This window comes from Rattus norvegicus, chromosome 10, assembly GCF_021556685.1.
Source record: "Rattus norvegicus strain SHRSP/BbbUtx chromosome 10, alternate assembly SHRSP_T2T, whole genome shotgun sequence".
NCBI classification, from domain to species: Eukaryota; Metazoa; Chordata; class Mammalia; order Rodentia; family Muridae; genus Rattus; species Rattus norvegicus.
The window spans coordinates 85,378,051-85,395,863 of record NC_141543.1 but is presented as its reverse complement, the minus strand read 5'-3'; the positions used below and the strand labels follow the sequence as shown (position 1 = coordinate 85,395,863).

At 49.5% G+C, this 17,813-nt stretch overlaps 1 protein-coding gene across 19 annotated transcripts; it reads left to right on the top strand.

The window, feature by feature from the left end:
- The first annotated feature begins 422 nt into the window (after positions 1–422).
- Rsad1 (radical S-adenosyl methionine domain containing 1) lies at positions 423–16,074 on the top strand. 19 transcript variants are annotated; one of them, XR_015631012.1, is made up of 11 exons: positions 423–657; positions 1,044–1,177; positions 1,282–1,486; positions 4,547–4,684; positions 4,790–4,912; positions 5,156–5,219; positions 5,630–5,777; positions 5,980–6,034; positions 6,942–7,045; positions 7,279–7,467; positions 14,204–16,074. XR_015631012.1 is itself a non-coding variant. In XM_087574338.1 (10 exons), the coding sequence occupies exons 1-10, from the start codon at positions 523–525 to the stop codon at positions 7,394–7,396; spliced, it is 1,224 nt and encodes a 407-aa protein (XP_087430464.1). In that variant the 5' UTR covers positions 423–522; the 3' UTR covers positions 7,397–8,047. The 19 variants fall into 19 exon arrangements, 6 of the variants coding, with proteins under 6 accessions (XP_087430464.1, XP_087430466.1, XP_087430467.1 ...); XR_015631013.1 differs by lacking the exon at positions 14,204–16,074 and adding an exon at positions 8,176–8,303; XR_015631021.1 differs by having other exon boundaries at positions 1,282–1,467; positions 4,547–4,912.
- The last annotated feature ends 1,739 nt before the right edge of the window (positions 16,075–17,813 follow it).

Genomic DNA, 17,813 nt, shown 5'->3' with positions numbered 1-17,813 from the left:
GAGCTTCCTTCCCGCTGACTCGCACTCTTCTATAGCCCCACCATCTCACAGCCAGTTAACTAATACCAAACTAACTGAATTAACTCTTGACTTGGTTAGTGTCTCCTCACCCAGTTAGACTGTGACCTGATTTTAGGCACCTACGTCGGCCTGGCTTTCAGATCTGAGCCAGATATACAACAATGTAAGCAACGGACTGAAAGAACTAAAAATTCTTGATGGGTCAAGAAAGTCGCTCTGGCACAGGTAGCTTATTGGCCGGGTCCGCCACACCATGTCCTTGGCAAAGGACAGACAGGCTGTGTCCTTGGGAACGAATAAGCTGTGAGTGCAACAGTGACCAGCAGGTGGCGCCGCAGACCCGAGGCCCTGGGCTCTCTAGCCACTCTGGGAGAGGCAATACGAGGTCACGCAGCCCCTCTGACTTCCGCCGGGGCGGCCCACGCGGTCCAGCACGGGGCACACCCTTGCTGGGCGCGCTGTCGAGGTCTCGCATCCCTACTGTCTGCCGCCTTGCACGTCATGGTTCCCTCCGGGGTCCGGACCGGTAGATGGGTAGCAGCGGCCAGGGCGGCCCAGAGGCGCCCCCGCGTGGATAGCCTGGGACAGCCTCCGAGTCCTGAGTCCGCGAGAACGCGCGCGGCGCTTTACGTGCACGTGAGTGGGTAGGGGAGCACAGAAGGAGGCGGTGGCCGTGGCTGACATTTGTTCCGCTGATAGTCCACCTACACTGTATCCGTGCCCCAACATCACATCTGGCATAACATCTGTCCAGGTCCTAACCCACCGGAATAAGTGTTAGGCCAAAAACCTTGAGCCTGGAGCTCACTAGCTGGGTTATCCTTTGGAATCTGTTTTGTCTCACTGAAGTGGGCATAGTAATCTCTTCGCCATCTGCCCATGGGACGCAGAGTGGCTTAGTTGTCGCAGCCGCCCGCTCACCAACCTCAGAATGGGAACGGGGATGTGTGAGATAAACCCTGGAAGTGGCCTGGGCAGCCCAGAGCCCCGCCTTAGCTCATACACGCATCCCCTGTCCCCAGTGGCCTTATTGCGAGAAACGCTGCAGCTACTGCAACTTCAATAAGTACATCCCCCGCGGCGTGGACGAGGGGGCTGTGCGGAATTGCCTGGTGACTGAGGCAAGGACGCTGCTGCGGCTCAGCGGGGTGCAGAGGTCAGTACTGGGACAGTAGACAAGGTCTTGGGGTGAGAGGACACAACAGGAGAACGTCCCTGGGGGCTTTCCCCAGGTTTTATGTCTCTATCCTCTTCCTCCAGGGTGGAGTCTGTGTTCTTTGGTGGGGGAACCCCGAGTCTGGCCAGTCCCCACACTGTAGCTGCTATCCTGGAGGCCGTGGCACAGGAAGTCTACCTGCCTGCAGATTCGGAAGTCACGTTGGAGGCCAACCCCACTTCAGCCCCAGGTCCCAGGCTGGCAGCTTTTGGAGCAGCAGGAGTGAACAGGTTGTCCATTGGTTTACAGGTGACCTATCTGACCCACCCTACCCCAGGGCTCCCAGATCCTAGGGTGGTGTTGCGTCAGTGAGGAAACATTTCTGGGTACCAGGGTCTAGTAACACTTTTCTTTCTGTTTGTCTCTTGATATATTGGCCCATACACTTCCTGAGGCAGGCTTTGGCATTATTAATATTAATATTATTATTATTATTACCTTTGTTATTTTGAGGCAGGGCGCCCTATAGCTCAGGCTAGCCTCAGATTTGATATGCAGTCAAGGATGACCTTGAGCTCCTGACCCTTCTGCCTCCATCTTTAGGGTTACAGGCATGTGCCACTGTGCCCAGTTTATACGGTAATAGAGATCAACCCCCAGGCATGTAGGCAAGCATTTCACTAGTTGTTGTTGTTGTTGTTATTCTGACTTTGAGACAGTAATTCACACTGTAGCTCAGATTGGCCTCATACTCATAGTAATCTCCCTGCCTCAGCCTTTCAACTCCTGGAATTACAAGCACAAGGCTAAGCTAGTTTAACCTTCTATAGTCCAGCCATTTAACGTAGGACCTGCCCCATAGGTGTGGATGGGGAGAGGGCAGTGGTTAAAGCGCTTACTGGGCAAGTGTTGAACTGATGGTTGGATCCTCAGCTCCCACACAAATGCTGGCTGGGTATGGCGGCCTGCCTGGAATCCCAGCACTTAGAGGCACAGAAAAAGGAATCCTCCCCTCACCTTGCTTAATGCTAGCTAGCCAGACTTAACCAATATCAACTGTGGTTTTGACCCAAGTGAGTAAAGTAGCAAGAATTTATGGAAGATGGGCTAGAGACCTGGCTCAGTGGTTAAGAGCACTGGCTGCTCTTCCAGAGGTCCTGAGTTCAATTTCCAGCAACCATATGGTGGCTCACAACCATCTGTAATGAGATCTGGTACAGGAATGTATGCAGGCTAAATACTGTATATTTAATAAATAAATAAATCTATAAAAAATTGAAGAAGACCCCCAATATCGACCTTGGGCTTCTACAAACACACACGTACTCATTCCCTCCTTCACACACACAGGAACACATATGCACACAGGCACACTTCACCTATTTAGACATGGAAGAAAGGAAGGAAAACAAACAGGGTGGGGCTTGTTCTATGATTGGAGACATGAAGCAGGCTGGCAGCCGGGCCATGGCATGGTAAATGCTACCTCTAGAGGAACCTACGAAGGCTTAGAGTACCGAGGGGAGCCCAGCCTGATGAAATCCTGGAAGCCTTCCTGGAGGAAATGATGTATGAGTGAGACAGAGCAGGTGTTTACCAGGTAAGGGGGTGTGGGAGGAAAAGGGCACAGGATGTGGAAGAACTTTGCATGTTTGGAAGAGAAACCGTGTGACTGGAGAGGCTGGAGACAAGGCTGCCAAACAGGACAAAAGCTGTCAGCTCCTGTGGGAGTTTGGGGTTCCCTCCATTGGCCATCCTCTAAAGGTGTGTTTATGAGTCAGGAGAACTCTAGGTTGACCTCTGTTGACCTCTGTTTCCTGATCCTGGATTGCCACCCCTGCCACCCCCATTCACCACTGTGCTTAGGGAGGAGCACTCCACCTAGGCTTTAGGGTCCTAGAGTAGCACGCCTGGGTGTTCTTGCTCAAAACACTTCCTTTAAATCCCCACCCTACCCTGTTTGGTTTTTCGAGACAGGGTTTTTCTCTGTGTAGGCCTGGCTGTCCTAGAACTCACTCTGTAAACTGGGCTGGCCTTGAACTCAGAGATCCATCTGCCTCTAACATCCCGAGTACTGGGAGTAAAGGCCTCATGGGACACCACCACCCAGCTTCTGTCTCTTTTTTATGACAAGGTCTTACCATCCACTCTGGCCTGAAACTGGTTATGTACTTCAAACATAAGGCAGCTTCGAACTCCTGATCCTCCTGCCTCCACCTCCCCAGATAATGGGATTACAGATGTACACTACCACACCTGGCTTCTACTTATGAGGAAACATCAGATAACACTAAATTAAGAGACCTTTGGGGGGCTGGGGATTTAGCTCAGTGGTAGAGCGCTTACCTAGGAAGCGCAAGGCCCTGGGTTCGGTCCCCAGCTCCAAAAAAAAAAAAAAAGAGACCTTTGGGTCTGGATGTGGTGGGCACACAATTGTTCTCTCACTAGCTCAGGAGGCTAAGGCAGGAGGTTTACCATGAGTTCCAAACCGGCCTGAGCTCTTTACTGAGACCCTGTCTCAGAAGGAAGCAAGCAAGCCAGCCCTTTGGGAAACTGGTGGTTAGGCTTTGTTATACATAGGAAGGGACCCTTACTGAGCTTATAAGCTTGAGCTAATAAAAATGTTAAAAGGTAATTTAAAAAGATGGCTTCTTCGAAAAAGGGACTTGCTGCCCAGCCTGATGACCTGAGTTCTATTCCCTGTCACAACTTACATGATGGAAGGAAAGAGCCAACTCCTCCAACTTAACCTTTGACCTCTATATAATCGCTGTCGTGCACCCTTAATAATTAAAAAAATATATTATAAACATAATAAATACAAAATATGTTTGATTTTATAATATTAAATATTTGCCTTTACAATAGATATAGTAAAATATTTTGTAATACATAAAATATTATAAATATGTTTATAATAAATATAAAATTATTAGCGAGGAAAAAGCCTGTTGGATTTAGAATCACCCACTTCTAAATTCCTGGTGACACTGCAGTTACTTACTGTCTCGGAACCTTAGCTTTCTCATCTGTCAATCTGATGGCTGAGCATTGTGGCACACGTCTCTCCTCCCAGCACTCAGCAGGCAGAGGCAGGATAACCCACAAGTTTGAGGCCAACCTGGGCTACTTAGTGAGTTCCAGTCTAGTCAACACTATAGTAAGACCCTGTCTCAAGAGGAAAGAAAACAAAATAAAAGAGAGGGTTTTAAGGGTTAAACGCACCCTTCGTTGAGGGGTAGCTCTCTGGGTCTGCCTGGACTCACTCCCATCTGCCTGTTGTGTGTCCCTCACATCTGTGCCCTAAATAAGGCTGAATGTTGCCGCGTCCCTCTGGGACAGCATTTACACCAGACCCTCTCTCTCTAGTCCCTGGATGACGCGGAACTGCAGCTGCTGGGCCGGACTCACTCAGCCCGAGAAGCTTTGCAGACCCTGACGGAGGCCAGGCACCTTTTCCCTGGCAGAGTGTCGGTGGATTTGATGCTGGGGTTACCGGCACAAAAGGTGAAGCCATGGCTTCAACAGCTTCAGAAACTGCTGCGCCACTGTGACGACCACCTCTCTCTCTACCAGCTGACCCTGGAACGGGGCACCTCACTCTTTGCCCAGGTGCAGCAGGGTACCCTCCCGGCCCCCGACCCGGACTTGGCTGCTGAGATGTACCAGGAGGGCAGGACAGTCCTTCGTGATGCTGGCTTTCGCCAGTATGAGGTCTCCAACTTTGCACGGAATGTGAGTGCAGGGCTGATGACAGGCCGGGGTGGTGGTGGGGTGGGCAGTGTAGTGGCGTGGGGATGGTATACAGAATAAGAGGGCTGAGATATGACCAAGGAACTGAGGCCCTTTGAAGAGAAGGGTTCCTTTTGGGTGCTCTGAGACCTGAGGTGGTGAGAAATTTTAATCAGATGCCCAGGACCTAAACAGAAGCCAACATCACCTACTTTTCTGTGCCGACGATTCCCATCTTCCCCACAGGGAGCGCTCAGTAATCACAACTGGACGTACTGGCAGTGCGGTCAGTACCTTGGCATTGGGCCTGGTGAGTCGATTGTGAACAACCGAAAGCATGATTCAGGAGAGGAACATTCTGGTTGTGTGAACTTGGGCTGCCCATTTAGCCACTCAGAGCCTGCATTTCCTCCTGCAAAACACACACGACCTCTCTGTAGAACTGTGGAATGCGAATTTTCAGGCCTTTGCGGTTGGGTGCCATGGTTCTTTTTGAGTCTGGCATGGATGAGAAGCCCCTCGGGGACTTGTTACGACCCAGAGTGCTGGACCCTACCTCCAGGACTTCTTATGGGCAGGGCTGGAGCGGGACCTAGGGATTTACAATTATAGTAGTTGCTTCAGGGACCACCCTTGGAAAGATCCCTGCTTTCAATCTGGTAATTCACCACCTTAGCTTCTATTAACGCATGTGTGGTGGTTGTTTACTGCTATCCTCAGGAGCCCATGGACAATTTGTGCCTCAGGGAGCTGGAGGCCATACCCGGGAAGCACGGATCCAGACACTGGAGCCTGACAACTGGATGAAAGAGGTGATGCTCTTTGGTCATGGCACCCGGAAGTGCGTCCCCCTGAGCGAGCTGGAGCTGTGAGTACCTGAGTACACAGGCTTCTTCCCCAGGGTCGCCAGCATCCTGGAAGCTCCTCCGTGTCCTCGTATCCTTGTTACCTGCTTTGCCCCTCCCTCTTTGCCCCCACCATGTGAGTTCTAAGCATACTATTACCCCCCAGCATTGGGTTTAAAGAATGTGAGGTCTCGTCTCTGAGGTCCCATGGTGATTCTCTTTCAGGCTGGAGGAGGTTTTGGCTATGGGGCTGCGCACTGATGTGGGGGTCACTCACCAGGTAAAGGGCTGGGGGTTCTCAGATACTATTAGCTCCCCCTAAGAATTAATCAGTCACTTCCCAGATCCCACTCCCTCCATCCTCTGGGTTGGCAGCTGGAAGGTGAACCTGACCAGCTGAAGTCTTGTGACAGAGGCAGTGGGCAGTGTTGTATAATGGTTAAAGATTGCACCTAGAGTTTCATGGTGCTCTATGCTGGACAGGTGCTCTACCGCTGAGCTATTATTCACCATGAAATCCAAATATGTGTGTGTGTGTGTGTGTGTGTGTGTGTGTGTGTGTGTGTGTGCTGTGAGTGTGTGTGCTGTGAGTGTGTGTGCTGTGAGTGTGTGGTATGTGGTGTGTGTAGTGTGTGTGTATGTGTGTGGTGTGTGTGTATGGTGTGTGTGTGTGTGGTGTGGTGTATGTGTGTGGTGTGTGTGTGTGGTATGTATGTGTGGTATGTGTGTATATGTGTGTACATGTGTGTGTGTATGTGGTGTGTGTGTGGTATGAGTGTGTGTGGTGTGTTGTGTGTGGTGTGTGTGTGGTGTATGTGTTGTTTGTGTGGTATGTTGTGTGTTGTGTGTGTGGTGTATTGTGTGTGTGGTGTGTGTGAGTGGTATGTGTGTACATGTGTGTACATGTGTGTGTGTTGTGTGTGTGTGGTATGTGTGTACATGTGTGTGTGGTATGTGTGTGTGGTGTGGTGTGTGTGGTGTGTGTGTGTGTGGTATGTGTGTACATGTGTGTACATGTGTGTGTGTGTGGTGTGGTGTGTGTGGTGTGTGTGTGTGGTATGTGTGTACGTGTGTGTGTGTGTGTGTGTGTGTGTGTGTGTGTGTGTGTGTGTGGTGCGTTTGGCCACTTCTGTATCCAGCTCCATGGCCCTCCACCAGCTCATTCCCCTGGCTTTGCTGTTTCCTAGCATTGGCGGCAGTTTGAGCCCCAGCTGACCCTGTGGGACGTGTTTGGAGCAAGCAGGGAGGTGAAGGAGCTGCTCGAACAGGGTTTGTTGCTGCTGGACCACAGGTATGTTGGGAGTATTGTGCAGAGGGGTCTTCGCAGTCCCTGAGAGCTCTTGACTACAGACTGGGGTACGGGAGGACAGCCATAATGTGTGTGCCACAATTAAGTGTGCCCCTCCTCTTCAAAGTGGTAGAAACAAGAAAGACTGGTACAGAAGGGTGTGGAGTGCCAGCGGTGGGCAGGAATGGGCCTTCATGGTAAAGCGAGAGTCACATCCAGGCCTCTCCGTTTTCTAGGGGTCTCCGGTGTTCCTGGGAGGGTCTAGCTGTGTTGGACTCCTTGTTATTGACCCTCCTGCCTCAACTCCAAGAGGCCTGGCAGCACAGGACTCCCTCACCTGAGTCAGGAGGATGACCAGACATTCCTGTATCAAGGGACAACACCAGTGGACTCGGAGGGCTGGACCAGCATGGTGGCATCAGCCTGTAGGTGCCGTCTCTGCTTTGAGGTGTTACTGCTTGCTTCTGTCACGCCATGGGGATAGATTCGGTCAGTTGGGTGGAAGGCTATCTGTTCTGGGTACCGGTATTCCTCACGGCATCCCAGGAGTCACGGACTGTGTGTTCCCTGACTAGGATGTACTTACCACCACCCCCACTGGCTTTTGTCGGCTTTTTTGGACACCAAATAACAGAAAATCTTTCTACAGGGGATTGTACCTATCCCCCATTCTAGAGCAAAGCCCTGAGTTAGCTTCTATGATTCAGTAGAACTAAATCCCCTCCAGATCTCTTAAACAAGAGGAAACATAGGAACAAGATGTTTACAGAACCATTTGAGGGACTGGAGAGATAGCTCAGTGGTGAGAACACTGTTTGCTCTTCAGCAGAACCAGGGTTCAATTTCCAGCAGCCATGTGGCAGCTCACAGCCATCTGTAACTCCCATTCCAGAGGATCTGGTGCCCTCTTTTGACCTCTGTGTGTAACAGACACATATGTGGTGCATGGCTATTCATCCAGGCAAACACACATACAATAAAAAATAAATTAAAGAAAGATTCTTATTCAAGGCCATTTGTTGCACAGAAATGTATCCTATACTCTGGGTATGCCTCATGGTTTCCTAAGGGTTGGATTCAGGCTCAAAGTCTTAAAATTATTTTAATTTTTATTATTTATTTGGTTTTTCAAGACAGGGTTTCTCTGTGTGACCTTGGCTGTCCTGGAACTCACTCTGTAGACTGGGCTGGTCTAGAACTCACAGAGATCTGCCTGCCTTTGCCTTCCCAGTGCAGGGATTAAAGGCTTGTACCAACACTACCCAGCTTTTAATTTTTAAAAGTGTGTGTGTGTGTGTGTGTGTGTGTGTGTGTGTGTGTGTGTGTGTGTGTGTGTTGGGACATGCATGCATGGAGGCCAGAGGAGAGTGTTGGATCCTCTGGAGATGGAGTTAGAGGAATTCGAGCCATCTTATCTAAGCACCACACTCTGGTCCTCTGGAAGAGCAGGGAGCACTCTCAACTGCTAAGCTATTTCTCCAGCTCCTATTATTTTATTTCTGAGACAGTGCCGTTTGTGCCCGAGACTGCACACTCACTCTGTAGCTGAAGATAATGCTTAGCCTGTGATCCCTCTGCTGCCGTCCCCCAAGTTCTCCCCAAGTGCTGAGGTCAGACGCATGCACCACACCCATTTTTCTGTGGCTCTGGACTTCATGTTCTGAGGCAAACATCACCAACTACATCTCCAGACCTATTAGGTTCAGTAATTTTTTAAAATTTAGCTGTATCTATTTTACTATATAAGTTTAAGTATTTTGTGTGCATCCTTGGTTGTACACAGCGTGTGTGTGCCTGATGGATCGCCTGGAACTGCAGTTGTAGATGTTTGTGAGCCATGATGTAGGTGCTGGGTATTGAACGTGGGTCCTCTGCCAGATCAAACAAGCGCTCTTAACTGTTGAGCCATCTCCAGCCCCAAGGGTTCAATACTGCACAGCTGCATTTCTACACAGCTGTATTTCTGCACAGCTGGATTTCTGCACAGCTGTGCTTCTGCACAGCTGCATCTTTTCTTTGAAATTAAGGAGCTCATCACCTGTGGCATGATAACTCGAGACCCAATGTCCCATCACCTGATAATCATTTGACCAGTGATTTAAGCACTTACTAGTGATTCTTTGCCAAATCACTTTTTAAATTTACATATGTATTTAAAGACTTATATATAAAGTTGCTCTCTCTGCATGTACACCTGCATGCTGGAAGAGGGCATCAGATCACCCTATAGATAGATGTCATGAGCCATCATGTGGGTGCTGGGAATTGAACTTTGGACTTCTAGAGGAGTAGACAGTGTTCTTGACCACTAAGCCATCTATCTCTCCAGCCTCAAACTTATGTATTTTATGCATATGAGTACCTTCTTGTATGTATGCCTGCATGACAAAAGAAGACGAAATCAGATTATAAATGGTTGTGAGCTGCCGTGAGGTTGCTGGGAATTGAACTTAGGACCTATAGAAGAGCAGTCAGTGCTCTTAACTGCTGATCCATCTCTCCGGCACAGCCAAATCATTTCTTAAATTGAGGATTTCAAAGTATTGGTTTCTGATTCGATTATTTCTTCCAAGTCAATTACTTTCCATTTCCCTAATAAAAAAGAACTTTCCTCTGTTATTGTTACAATGCTAAGAATCGGACCTATGGCCTTGCTCAAGCCAGACAACCTCCTATGATAACAATCACAAACCTGTAAACCCCTAATCCTGTAACAGCACATCCCACCCCATAGTCCTTAGGCTGTCAGACTCCTGGACATGGGAGGGCGGCTGTAATGAATACATCTCGACTAGCCGTGCCCCTGCTCTTCAAAGTGACATATTTCTTCCCGATAATGCAAGACCTTCCTTCTCCTCTCCTGCTCCTGTAGGGGACTCACAGACCTATAGGAAGGGACCCCCGCTCTACCTTGGGGAACTTGAAATCTCCTCAGATCCCCAGTCATGTTCTCTATGTGTCTGTGGCACTGAGGGCTGAACGCTCATCAGAGTCCACACTGAGCTGCTGCACGCTTGTGTGTCTGTAGCATTGACATTTCTTTTAATAAATCCCTTTCCCCAAAAAGACAAACGAACGTATCTCCTCCTTGGGCCTCTTCCAAGCCTTTCATTCTTGACTTGGAAATTGTAGGCCACACGTGCATGTGGGTGTGTTTACACGCTCCTCTGTGTGTGTGGTTTGTTTCATCGTGCTACGGCCTGCAACTCAGGACCTCCTGATGTAAGCAACCCTATGTCTCTGAGCTACATCCTCAGCCTAAAGCTCCTTAACTAATTCCTTATCGTGGCAAAGGGTACCACAGTGCCAGAAGTGACTTAGTAACCCTGCAAGTGGAAGCATGTTGGCTTCTAGTGGATGATGAAAGGTGGGAATGCCCCCACTGCTTAAGAGTAAGCAGATATATTTCCCATGTGCTGATGGGTGTGAATGCCAGTCCTTCTCTGACCCTGTGGTAATGTAGTAACTGTTACTTTATTCATGAACTAGTCATCTAGCACCAGTGGTCTGCGGGGCACCACGCTGGGCATGAACAGGGGAATAAGAACTGTCTGTGCCTTAGAGAGCTTGATGCCATGTTGACAGATGTTCAGAGAGATAAAGCGTTGTTGGTTAAGGTGTTACAGACCGAGATGAGAGTCTGGAAGGCACTAGATTTTGAAGGACTGAGAGGAAGAAAGAAGAGGAAATGTGTTTTTCTTAGCAATTCTTGTACCCCTAGAGCTCTGGCGAGCCCAGGTTTGAGCAGCTGGTGGGTGGCTGGTGATGCCCCAGGGTACCCCTGCCCCAGCCTTTCCCTGATCTTGATATTCAAGAAGCTAGCACAGGGCTAGGGGAGGGGCTCTATCAGATAAACCTTGGCCACTCAGGTTTCTCCTAACTGCCAGGGCTTGTGCCACTTGAGATGTCTGGGCACTCCCTGCTGAGGCACCTTAGGGAGCCTGTGTAGGGGCTGGATGGGAGCCAGGGCCAGATCAGGGTGGCCCCAGTCACCTTCCTTGACTCAGCCTGGTCCCACCCTTTCCAAATGAATCAGAACCTCCTGGAGGTGGGGCCCAGGAACCTAGCCATTGACTGCTTCCTCAAGGCTCCCAAACCAGGCCCAATTTGGAAAGCCCTGGAGATTGTCTCTCCCCACCTTCCATTCTGGAATGGAGACGAGAGGCCTAGAGCTACTTCTCGACGCGGCAGTATGCGAGTGGGATCCTTCCATGGCTCGTTCACCAAACGGGTGACCTTCCATTTTGGGACATTGGTCGGTGTTCTTAGATGGGGTTTCATGTAACCCAGCCTTGAGTTCTGTGTAACTGAAGGTAACCTTAAACTTCTGATTCTGTTGCCTCCACCTCCCAAGTGCTAGGATTTACAGTCATGTCCTACCATGCCTCGTCTCGTACACTTAAAATAACTCTAGGCTCCATGTCATGCCTAATACACAATAGGGCTGTGGAGATGGCTCGGTGGTGTACGCACTTGCCATCAAGCCTGACGATCCTAGTCTGGTACTCAGGACCTACAGGGTAGGAGAGAGCTGACTCCTGAAAATTGTTCTCTAACTTCCTCAAGAGTGCCATGGCATGTGCAAATGCCCCCAGATAAATACGTGTAATTTTTAGAAGAGGGAGTGGCTGGAGCGGTGGCTCATGGGTGAAGAGCGGTTGCTACTTTTGCAGAGGACTTGGATTGCGTTCCCAGCACTCACGTCATGGCTTCCTCCCCAAGTTCCAGGGGATCTGACACCCTCTCCTGGCCTCTGCAGGCACCAGACGTGTATCTGGTATACATACAAGCAAGCAAGCACTCACACACATAAACTTTTTAAAAAGATAATTCTTTAAGTAGTGACCAAGAAGAAACTATGTAGGTATTCAATACAGAAACAATTCCCTACCCCTGAAAATTCCCCAGTGGGAATTTGTTAAGTCTGCAGATAATGGACCCACACAGATATACCATTCAAGCTCCTCACCTTTGAGCAGCTCTAATGATGAAATCTATTTAACTCCGGCCTCGCTCTGTGGCACCGTTCATTTCCTAGGGTAGAAGCACATTTTCCTTGGCTTGATTCAGCCAAGAAAGCCATAGAGTGAAATGCCGGCTTTTCATAGCTGCTCAGTGTTTGCTACGACTCCTTGGAGTATGGGGGAACCATAGAGAGCTATGAAGGGGTGTGAGACGTGCCCAGCCCCTAGTTGTACGAAGTGATGGGTGAACTACTGACCGTGTGTCCGTCTGCTGCAGGAACCTGCACAGATCACACAGAGAGGCTGTTGTGACAATTTGGTCTCAGAGTAGAGCCAACGATGGGCAGAGGAGCTCAGCATGGGCAGAAAGAGATTAACATTTGCTGTGCAGCTAGCATACTTTTCACATTGTGCAGCAAAATTGAGACTAAGTGGTCAGGTATAGTCTGTAGTGCAAACATTCAAAGATTAGCCATTTCTAGGCTGGGTGTGATCGTGTGGCTCAATGGTAGCGTGCTTACTTAGCATGCACCATCCCCGAATCCCACATCCAGTACCGAGAGAAAGATTTACCACTGTTACGATGCTCTAGACAGGATGTAGTGCAGGCATCAAAGGCTTGCAGGGCACTGATGTGATTGATCCCCGGCACTGGTGAGCCTGCCAGGTGTCTAATGCCTGCAGTCCTTGCACTCAGGAAACGAAGGTGGAGTTCAAGGTCAGCTTCATCGACACAGTATTTTGGAGGACAGCCTGGGCTACGTGGGACCAAAACTCCAAACTAAAACAGAACTGACTTTGTGACAATGTTGAATCTTCCTAAACTCTGGGCATCGGTCTCTCCATCGATTGGACTCTCTGATTTCCTTAACCACAGTTATAGTGTACCTCATATAAATAGTACACACACATAGTCTGTTTCCTAGAACCCGGCAGAAGACTCCCAGATCTCCAGATCTCCGGTCTTTTCTTTCTTTTCTTCCTATCTTCTTTTCCCTGAGGGGAATTTTTTTTTTTTTGGTTCTTTTTTTTTTTTCGGAGCTGGGGACCGAACCCAGGGCCTTGCGCTTCCTAGGTAAGCGCTCTACCACTGAGCTAAATCCCCAGCCCCCTGAGGGGAATTTTTAAAGCCAACTTTTAAACCACCGTAGACAAGCAACACTGGAAACATTAGGCAGATCGTAAACGGGGGATAAAAAACGCCACGGTAATGTTCACACTGTTTTTATCGCTCTTGTTTCCTTCCTGTGCGTGTCCAGCACAAGCCATGGTTTTGCTGAGAATCCAGGCGCAGGTCTAATTTTGTACTGTGTCTCTTTCCGTTCTCATTTTTCATGAGCCACCCCCCCCACTGAGCACCACGGTCCTCATCTTTCTCTTAATTGTTGAACAGTACTTCAGTGAGTGGATTGTCTAATAATCATCGCCCTAACGTGAGTTGCTCATGTGGCCAGTCATGACGAGTAATGCCGTGACGTGTGTTTTTATGACTGTCTGTGCTTCCTTCATGTGGATTGTCTCCTCAGGTCGGTGCCGCAAAAGGAGATAGCGGGGTTAAAGGGCATAAGTGCTTTAACGACCATTGGTATGAATCACTATATTGTTTTCAAAAAAAAAAAAAAAACCCTTCTGCTAAAAAAACCCACACATCTCTTTTTCAACCATATAAAAGAAAAAAAAATTGTACTACAGAAATTTCCACAACATCCAGACAGCAATCATTCCAGACAGCTCGTGATGCATACATATAGATGTAGATGGAGAGATAAAAATAATTTCTTCACAAAAGGGATCATATTTCTGTGCCAGTTTTGCAGCCTGGTGTTTTTCTTTTCTTTTTTAAAACTCAACCTGTTCTGGGGGTTTCTAACTGGTTCTTTCCCTAGGTGCGTCTGGGTGCTGGAATGGTGGAGTGGGGTCGTTGCTGTAAGCCTGAAGCTGTACCAAGGCGTTTTATCTGAGTTCAGTTTGTTGAGGTGCAACAAGACCCAGTGAGAGACTGTGCCTCTTTCACAGAGTTACAGACTCAAAGAAACTGCCCAAGGTCACACGGCTAACCGGTGGTGGGGACTGCCGTTCCAGCCAGATTCTTTGTAGCCCTAAACAGATGCTCAGACTGAGTAGTGCAAGAACATATTTTAAGGATGTTTGGTTCTTTTTAATTAGCTCTTTTATTGTGTCTTTTTTTCTTTTTAAGTGAGAATCCTTTACTGGCCTTGCTTCTGAGTGCCTACAAGAGCCAGGACGGGAGGAGGAGGAGGAGAGCCAGGGAGGGGTGGTTTCCACAGCATCGACTTACACGCCAAACTGAACAGACAAGCACCAGGTCATCGTTGAGCTTCAGTGACAGCCTAGGACAAGGAAGGACAGATGGCGGGGAGTAGGGCATCATTAAAAAATGCATCCACCCCGAGCTGGGGGTCTTGGGGGAAAAAGGTCAGCTCCAAACCAAGAGGAATTGGAAGACAATTGGAAGGTGGACTCAACAGCAACTGGGATGAAAGGATCGCCCCCAAATCCCCTGGTCTGGTGGAAGGGGGCAGGTCTGGGGCTACCAATACTCCAGCCAGGGACGGAGGCAATGATTCATGCTTGAGCCTTGTGTGTTGTTGTTGACTGTTACCTTTATCACCTCCTCCTCCTCTCCCTCCTCCTCTTCCTCCTCTCCCTCCTCCTCCTTTTCCTCCTCTTCCTCCTCTCCCTCCTCCTCCTTTTCCTCCTCTTCCTCCTCTTCCTCCCCCTCCTCTCCCTCCTCCTCTTCCTCCTCTCCCTCCTCCTCCTTTTCCTCCTCTTCCTCCTCTTCCTCCCCCTCCTCTCCCTCCTCCTCTTCCTCCTCTCCCTCCTCCTCCTTTTCCTCCTCTTCCTCTTCTTCCTCCCCCTCCTCTCCCTCCTCCTCTTCCTCCTCTTCTTCCTCCCCTTCCTCACCCTCCTCCTCTCCCTCCTCCTCCTCTTCCTCCTTCCTCTTCCTCCTCTTCCTTTTTCTTTGTGTTTCTTTTCAATTATGTACATGTGTACGTGTATATGTGTACGTGTATATGAGTATGTACTCCTGATGCCCTTGGAGGACAGAAGCCTTAGATCTCCTGGAGCTGGAGTTACAGGTAGCTGTGAACCACCTGTTATGCGTGCTGGGAACCGAACTTGGGTCCTCAGCAAGAACAGCGTTTGCTCTTAACCGCCCGCCTCTGAAGCCTCCCATCAGTTCCTTTTTGACGGTGTCCTTTTTGGCCTTAAGGAGTGCATCCTCAGGGTGTCCGAAAAGTGAACACCAAGTCCTCTTCCTTGTCCTTAATCTTGAAGGTTGCATCGTGGAGAGCATGGCGGCATACTGGTCTGGCTGCATCTTGACAGAGGTGTTTGGGGGTTATCCACAGTCTACCTTGTGCTGTCTGTTGAGTCTCCAGGCCATCCTACAGGACGGTGCTCTTGTTCCGCCTCAGTAAGAACACTTCTCTCTTATGTCTCTTCACTCTCCTCTGCTACTGAGGGCTTGTCCCTCATTGCCTCACTGAACACCTCGACGACACACATCGGAGACAGCCGAGTGAGTGGCTGTGTTTCTGGAAGTGAAAGAAAGGCGAAGAGAACGACAGAAGACCTGGGCCTTGGCAACGGCTACTGGGATTGGATGTTTGGGTTGTTGGTTTTGAGACAGGGTCTCATGCATTGGTTGTTGGTCTCGTGTAACCGGGTGTAGCATCCAACTAGCTGTGTGGCTGAGGATGGTCTTGGGTTTCTGATTCTTCTGTTCCCACCTCCCCAGTGCTGGGGTTATAGGCGTGGCCACCATGCCTGATTTATGTGGTGCTAGAGATCATCGGAACCCCAAGGCTGTGTATGCGCTAGACAAGCACACCGTCTACTCAACTCCACCCTCAGCCCTAAGCTGTGCTTTCTTGATGAAGCTGGGCAGACAATGGCAGGCAGATAGATAATTGCAATTATATTAACTCTACCTTGCTTGTCGGAAGTAGCGCTTCCAAAATGCGACCAATATTGTGTTTGTTTGTTTAGAGGCAGAGCCTCACTGTGTTGCTTAGGCTGACATTAAACTCAAAATCCTCCCGCTTCTGCCTCCCATGAGCTGGAATTTATAGTCCTGCTTGTCTTGCTCAATGCCACCTTTTTATTCCTCATGCATTTTTACTCTTTTGGAAGGGAGTTTTCTAGAAATTTCAGCTATATTTATATAGTCAAGTCCATCTGTTGTTTCCTTGTGACTTTTTCTGCTAGGCTCAGGCCCATATGTCCACTCCAGCTCCCACGGTATAGCAGTGTATAAGCTGTCTCTGTCCTCCCAGGAAAGGCTACCACTGATGGGTAGGTTCCCCTTGGGTCTGAATTCCCTTCTGTTTCCCACCTTTTTGACTGGGAAGGACTCTGTACTCTGCATTCTGGGTTTCCTAGCTGGTGAAGGCATTTGACCAGCTTCACCACCCCCAACCCCCCAACCCCGTTCTCCAATTTGCCTATGCACATGGGGTGCACATAAGATGCACTTTCCTGCCTGCTCCATCAGACCACAAGACTCCAGCTCTCCAAATCTAGGAACTTGGTTCTCTGCCCCTTCCCCACCCCACCCCACCCCTGAAAGCTCCTGCTTAGACCTGATTCAGGGTCACAGGAAGCCAAGATCTTCAGTGGCTCCCAGAACCAGGCTAGTAGTAGTGAGGTCCATCAGCAGCCATGACTCCTGGGCTCTAGGAGCTTCTACCCTGTATCTTCTTGGTCAAAGCCCCTACTTCGAATGGAGCAGCACTCCAGATCACTGCCTCCTTGGCAGTCCTGGCGGCGGGCACAGCCACACTCCTGGGAGGAGGCCAGTTACTTAGCAGCTGGGTCCTCTCAGTGAAGCTACTCATCTCGTGAGTCTGGATGTGCTACTGCTGAAAGCAGGGATAGGGCCTTCCTACAAAGCTGTTGTGAGGATGACAATGATGGATGCGTGGGCCCAAAGAGCACAGAGCTGTTCCTTGTGTCAGTGGGCACGGCTCACGTGCGGAGGACATCGCTCTCAGTGCTTTCCTTGTTGGTACAGCTGTAAGGGAGAAAAGGGTTTACCTCTGCTGCCCTGAGGTTTGTGGGCTGGGGCTGGGAATTAAACTGCCATACGGTGGATTATTAGAAGGAATGCAAAGGAAGGCCAGCTGAGTGTAGCGCAGGAGAATGCAGGACCTGGAGGCCGGAAGACACAGCATTGAACTGGACAAACAAAAGTAAATCAGGAAAATGTCACAAGGCAAAGGGGCATGGGTTGGAAGGATGAGCTGGGTGGGGTTAGGACGGCGAGCTGGAGGAGGTTTGTACAGGTTTCCTTGGGCCTCACAGTCCCATCCTAGACCGTGAGAATGGCGCTGCCCTTCTGGAACAAAGGGGACATTTTTCAAATAAGATTATCCTTTAAAGACAAGGTCTCATTATATAGCCTTGAGTGGCCTTGAAGTTTCCATCCCCCTGCCTCAGTCTCTAGAGTGTTGGGATTGCAGGTCTATGTCTCTATACCTGGCTCACACAGGACTCACATGTGCTGAGGCCGAGCCTCAGGACTCATGCGTGCAAGCTAGACAAACATTCTACCACTGAGCGATCTCCCCTAATCCCTCACCTGCTACTTTTAAGAACAGGGAAGGTCAAAGTGCTCTTCTTGCACCTGCTGTTTCTCAAAGGCCTTTAGATTAAAATAGTCAAGATGCCAGAGCAGTAGATTTGGGGCAGCATGGTAATAACTTATTCACTGTACAGTGAGCGTGCTAGTCCTAGGGAATGCGGCCCTACTGCTGGAATTCCTGACGTCTGACAACACACAG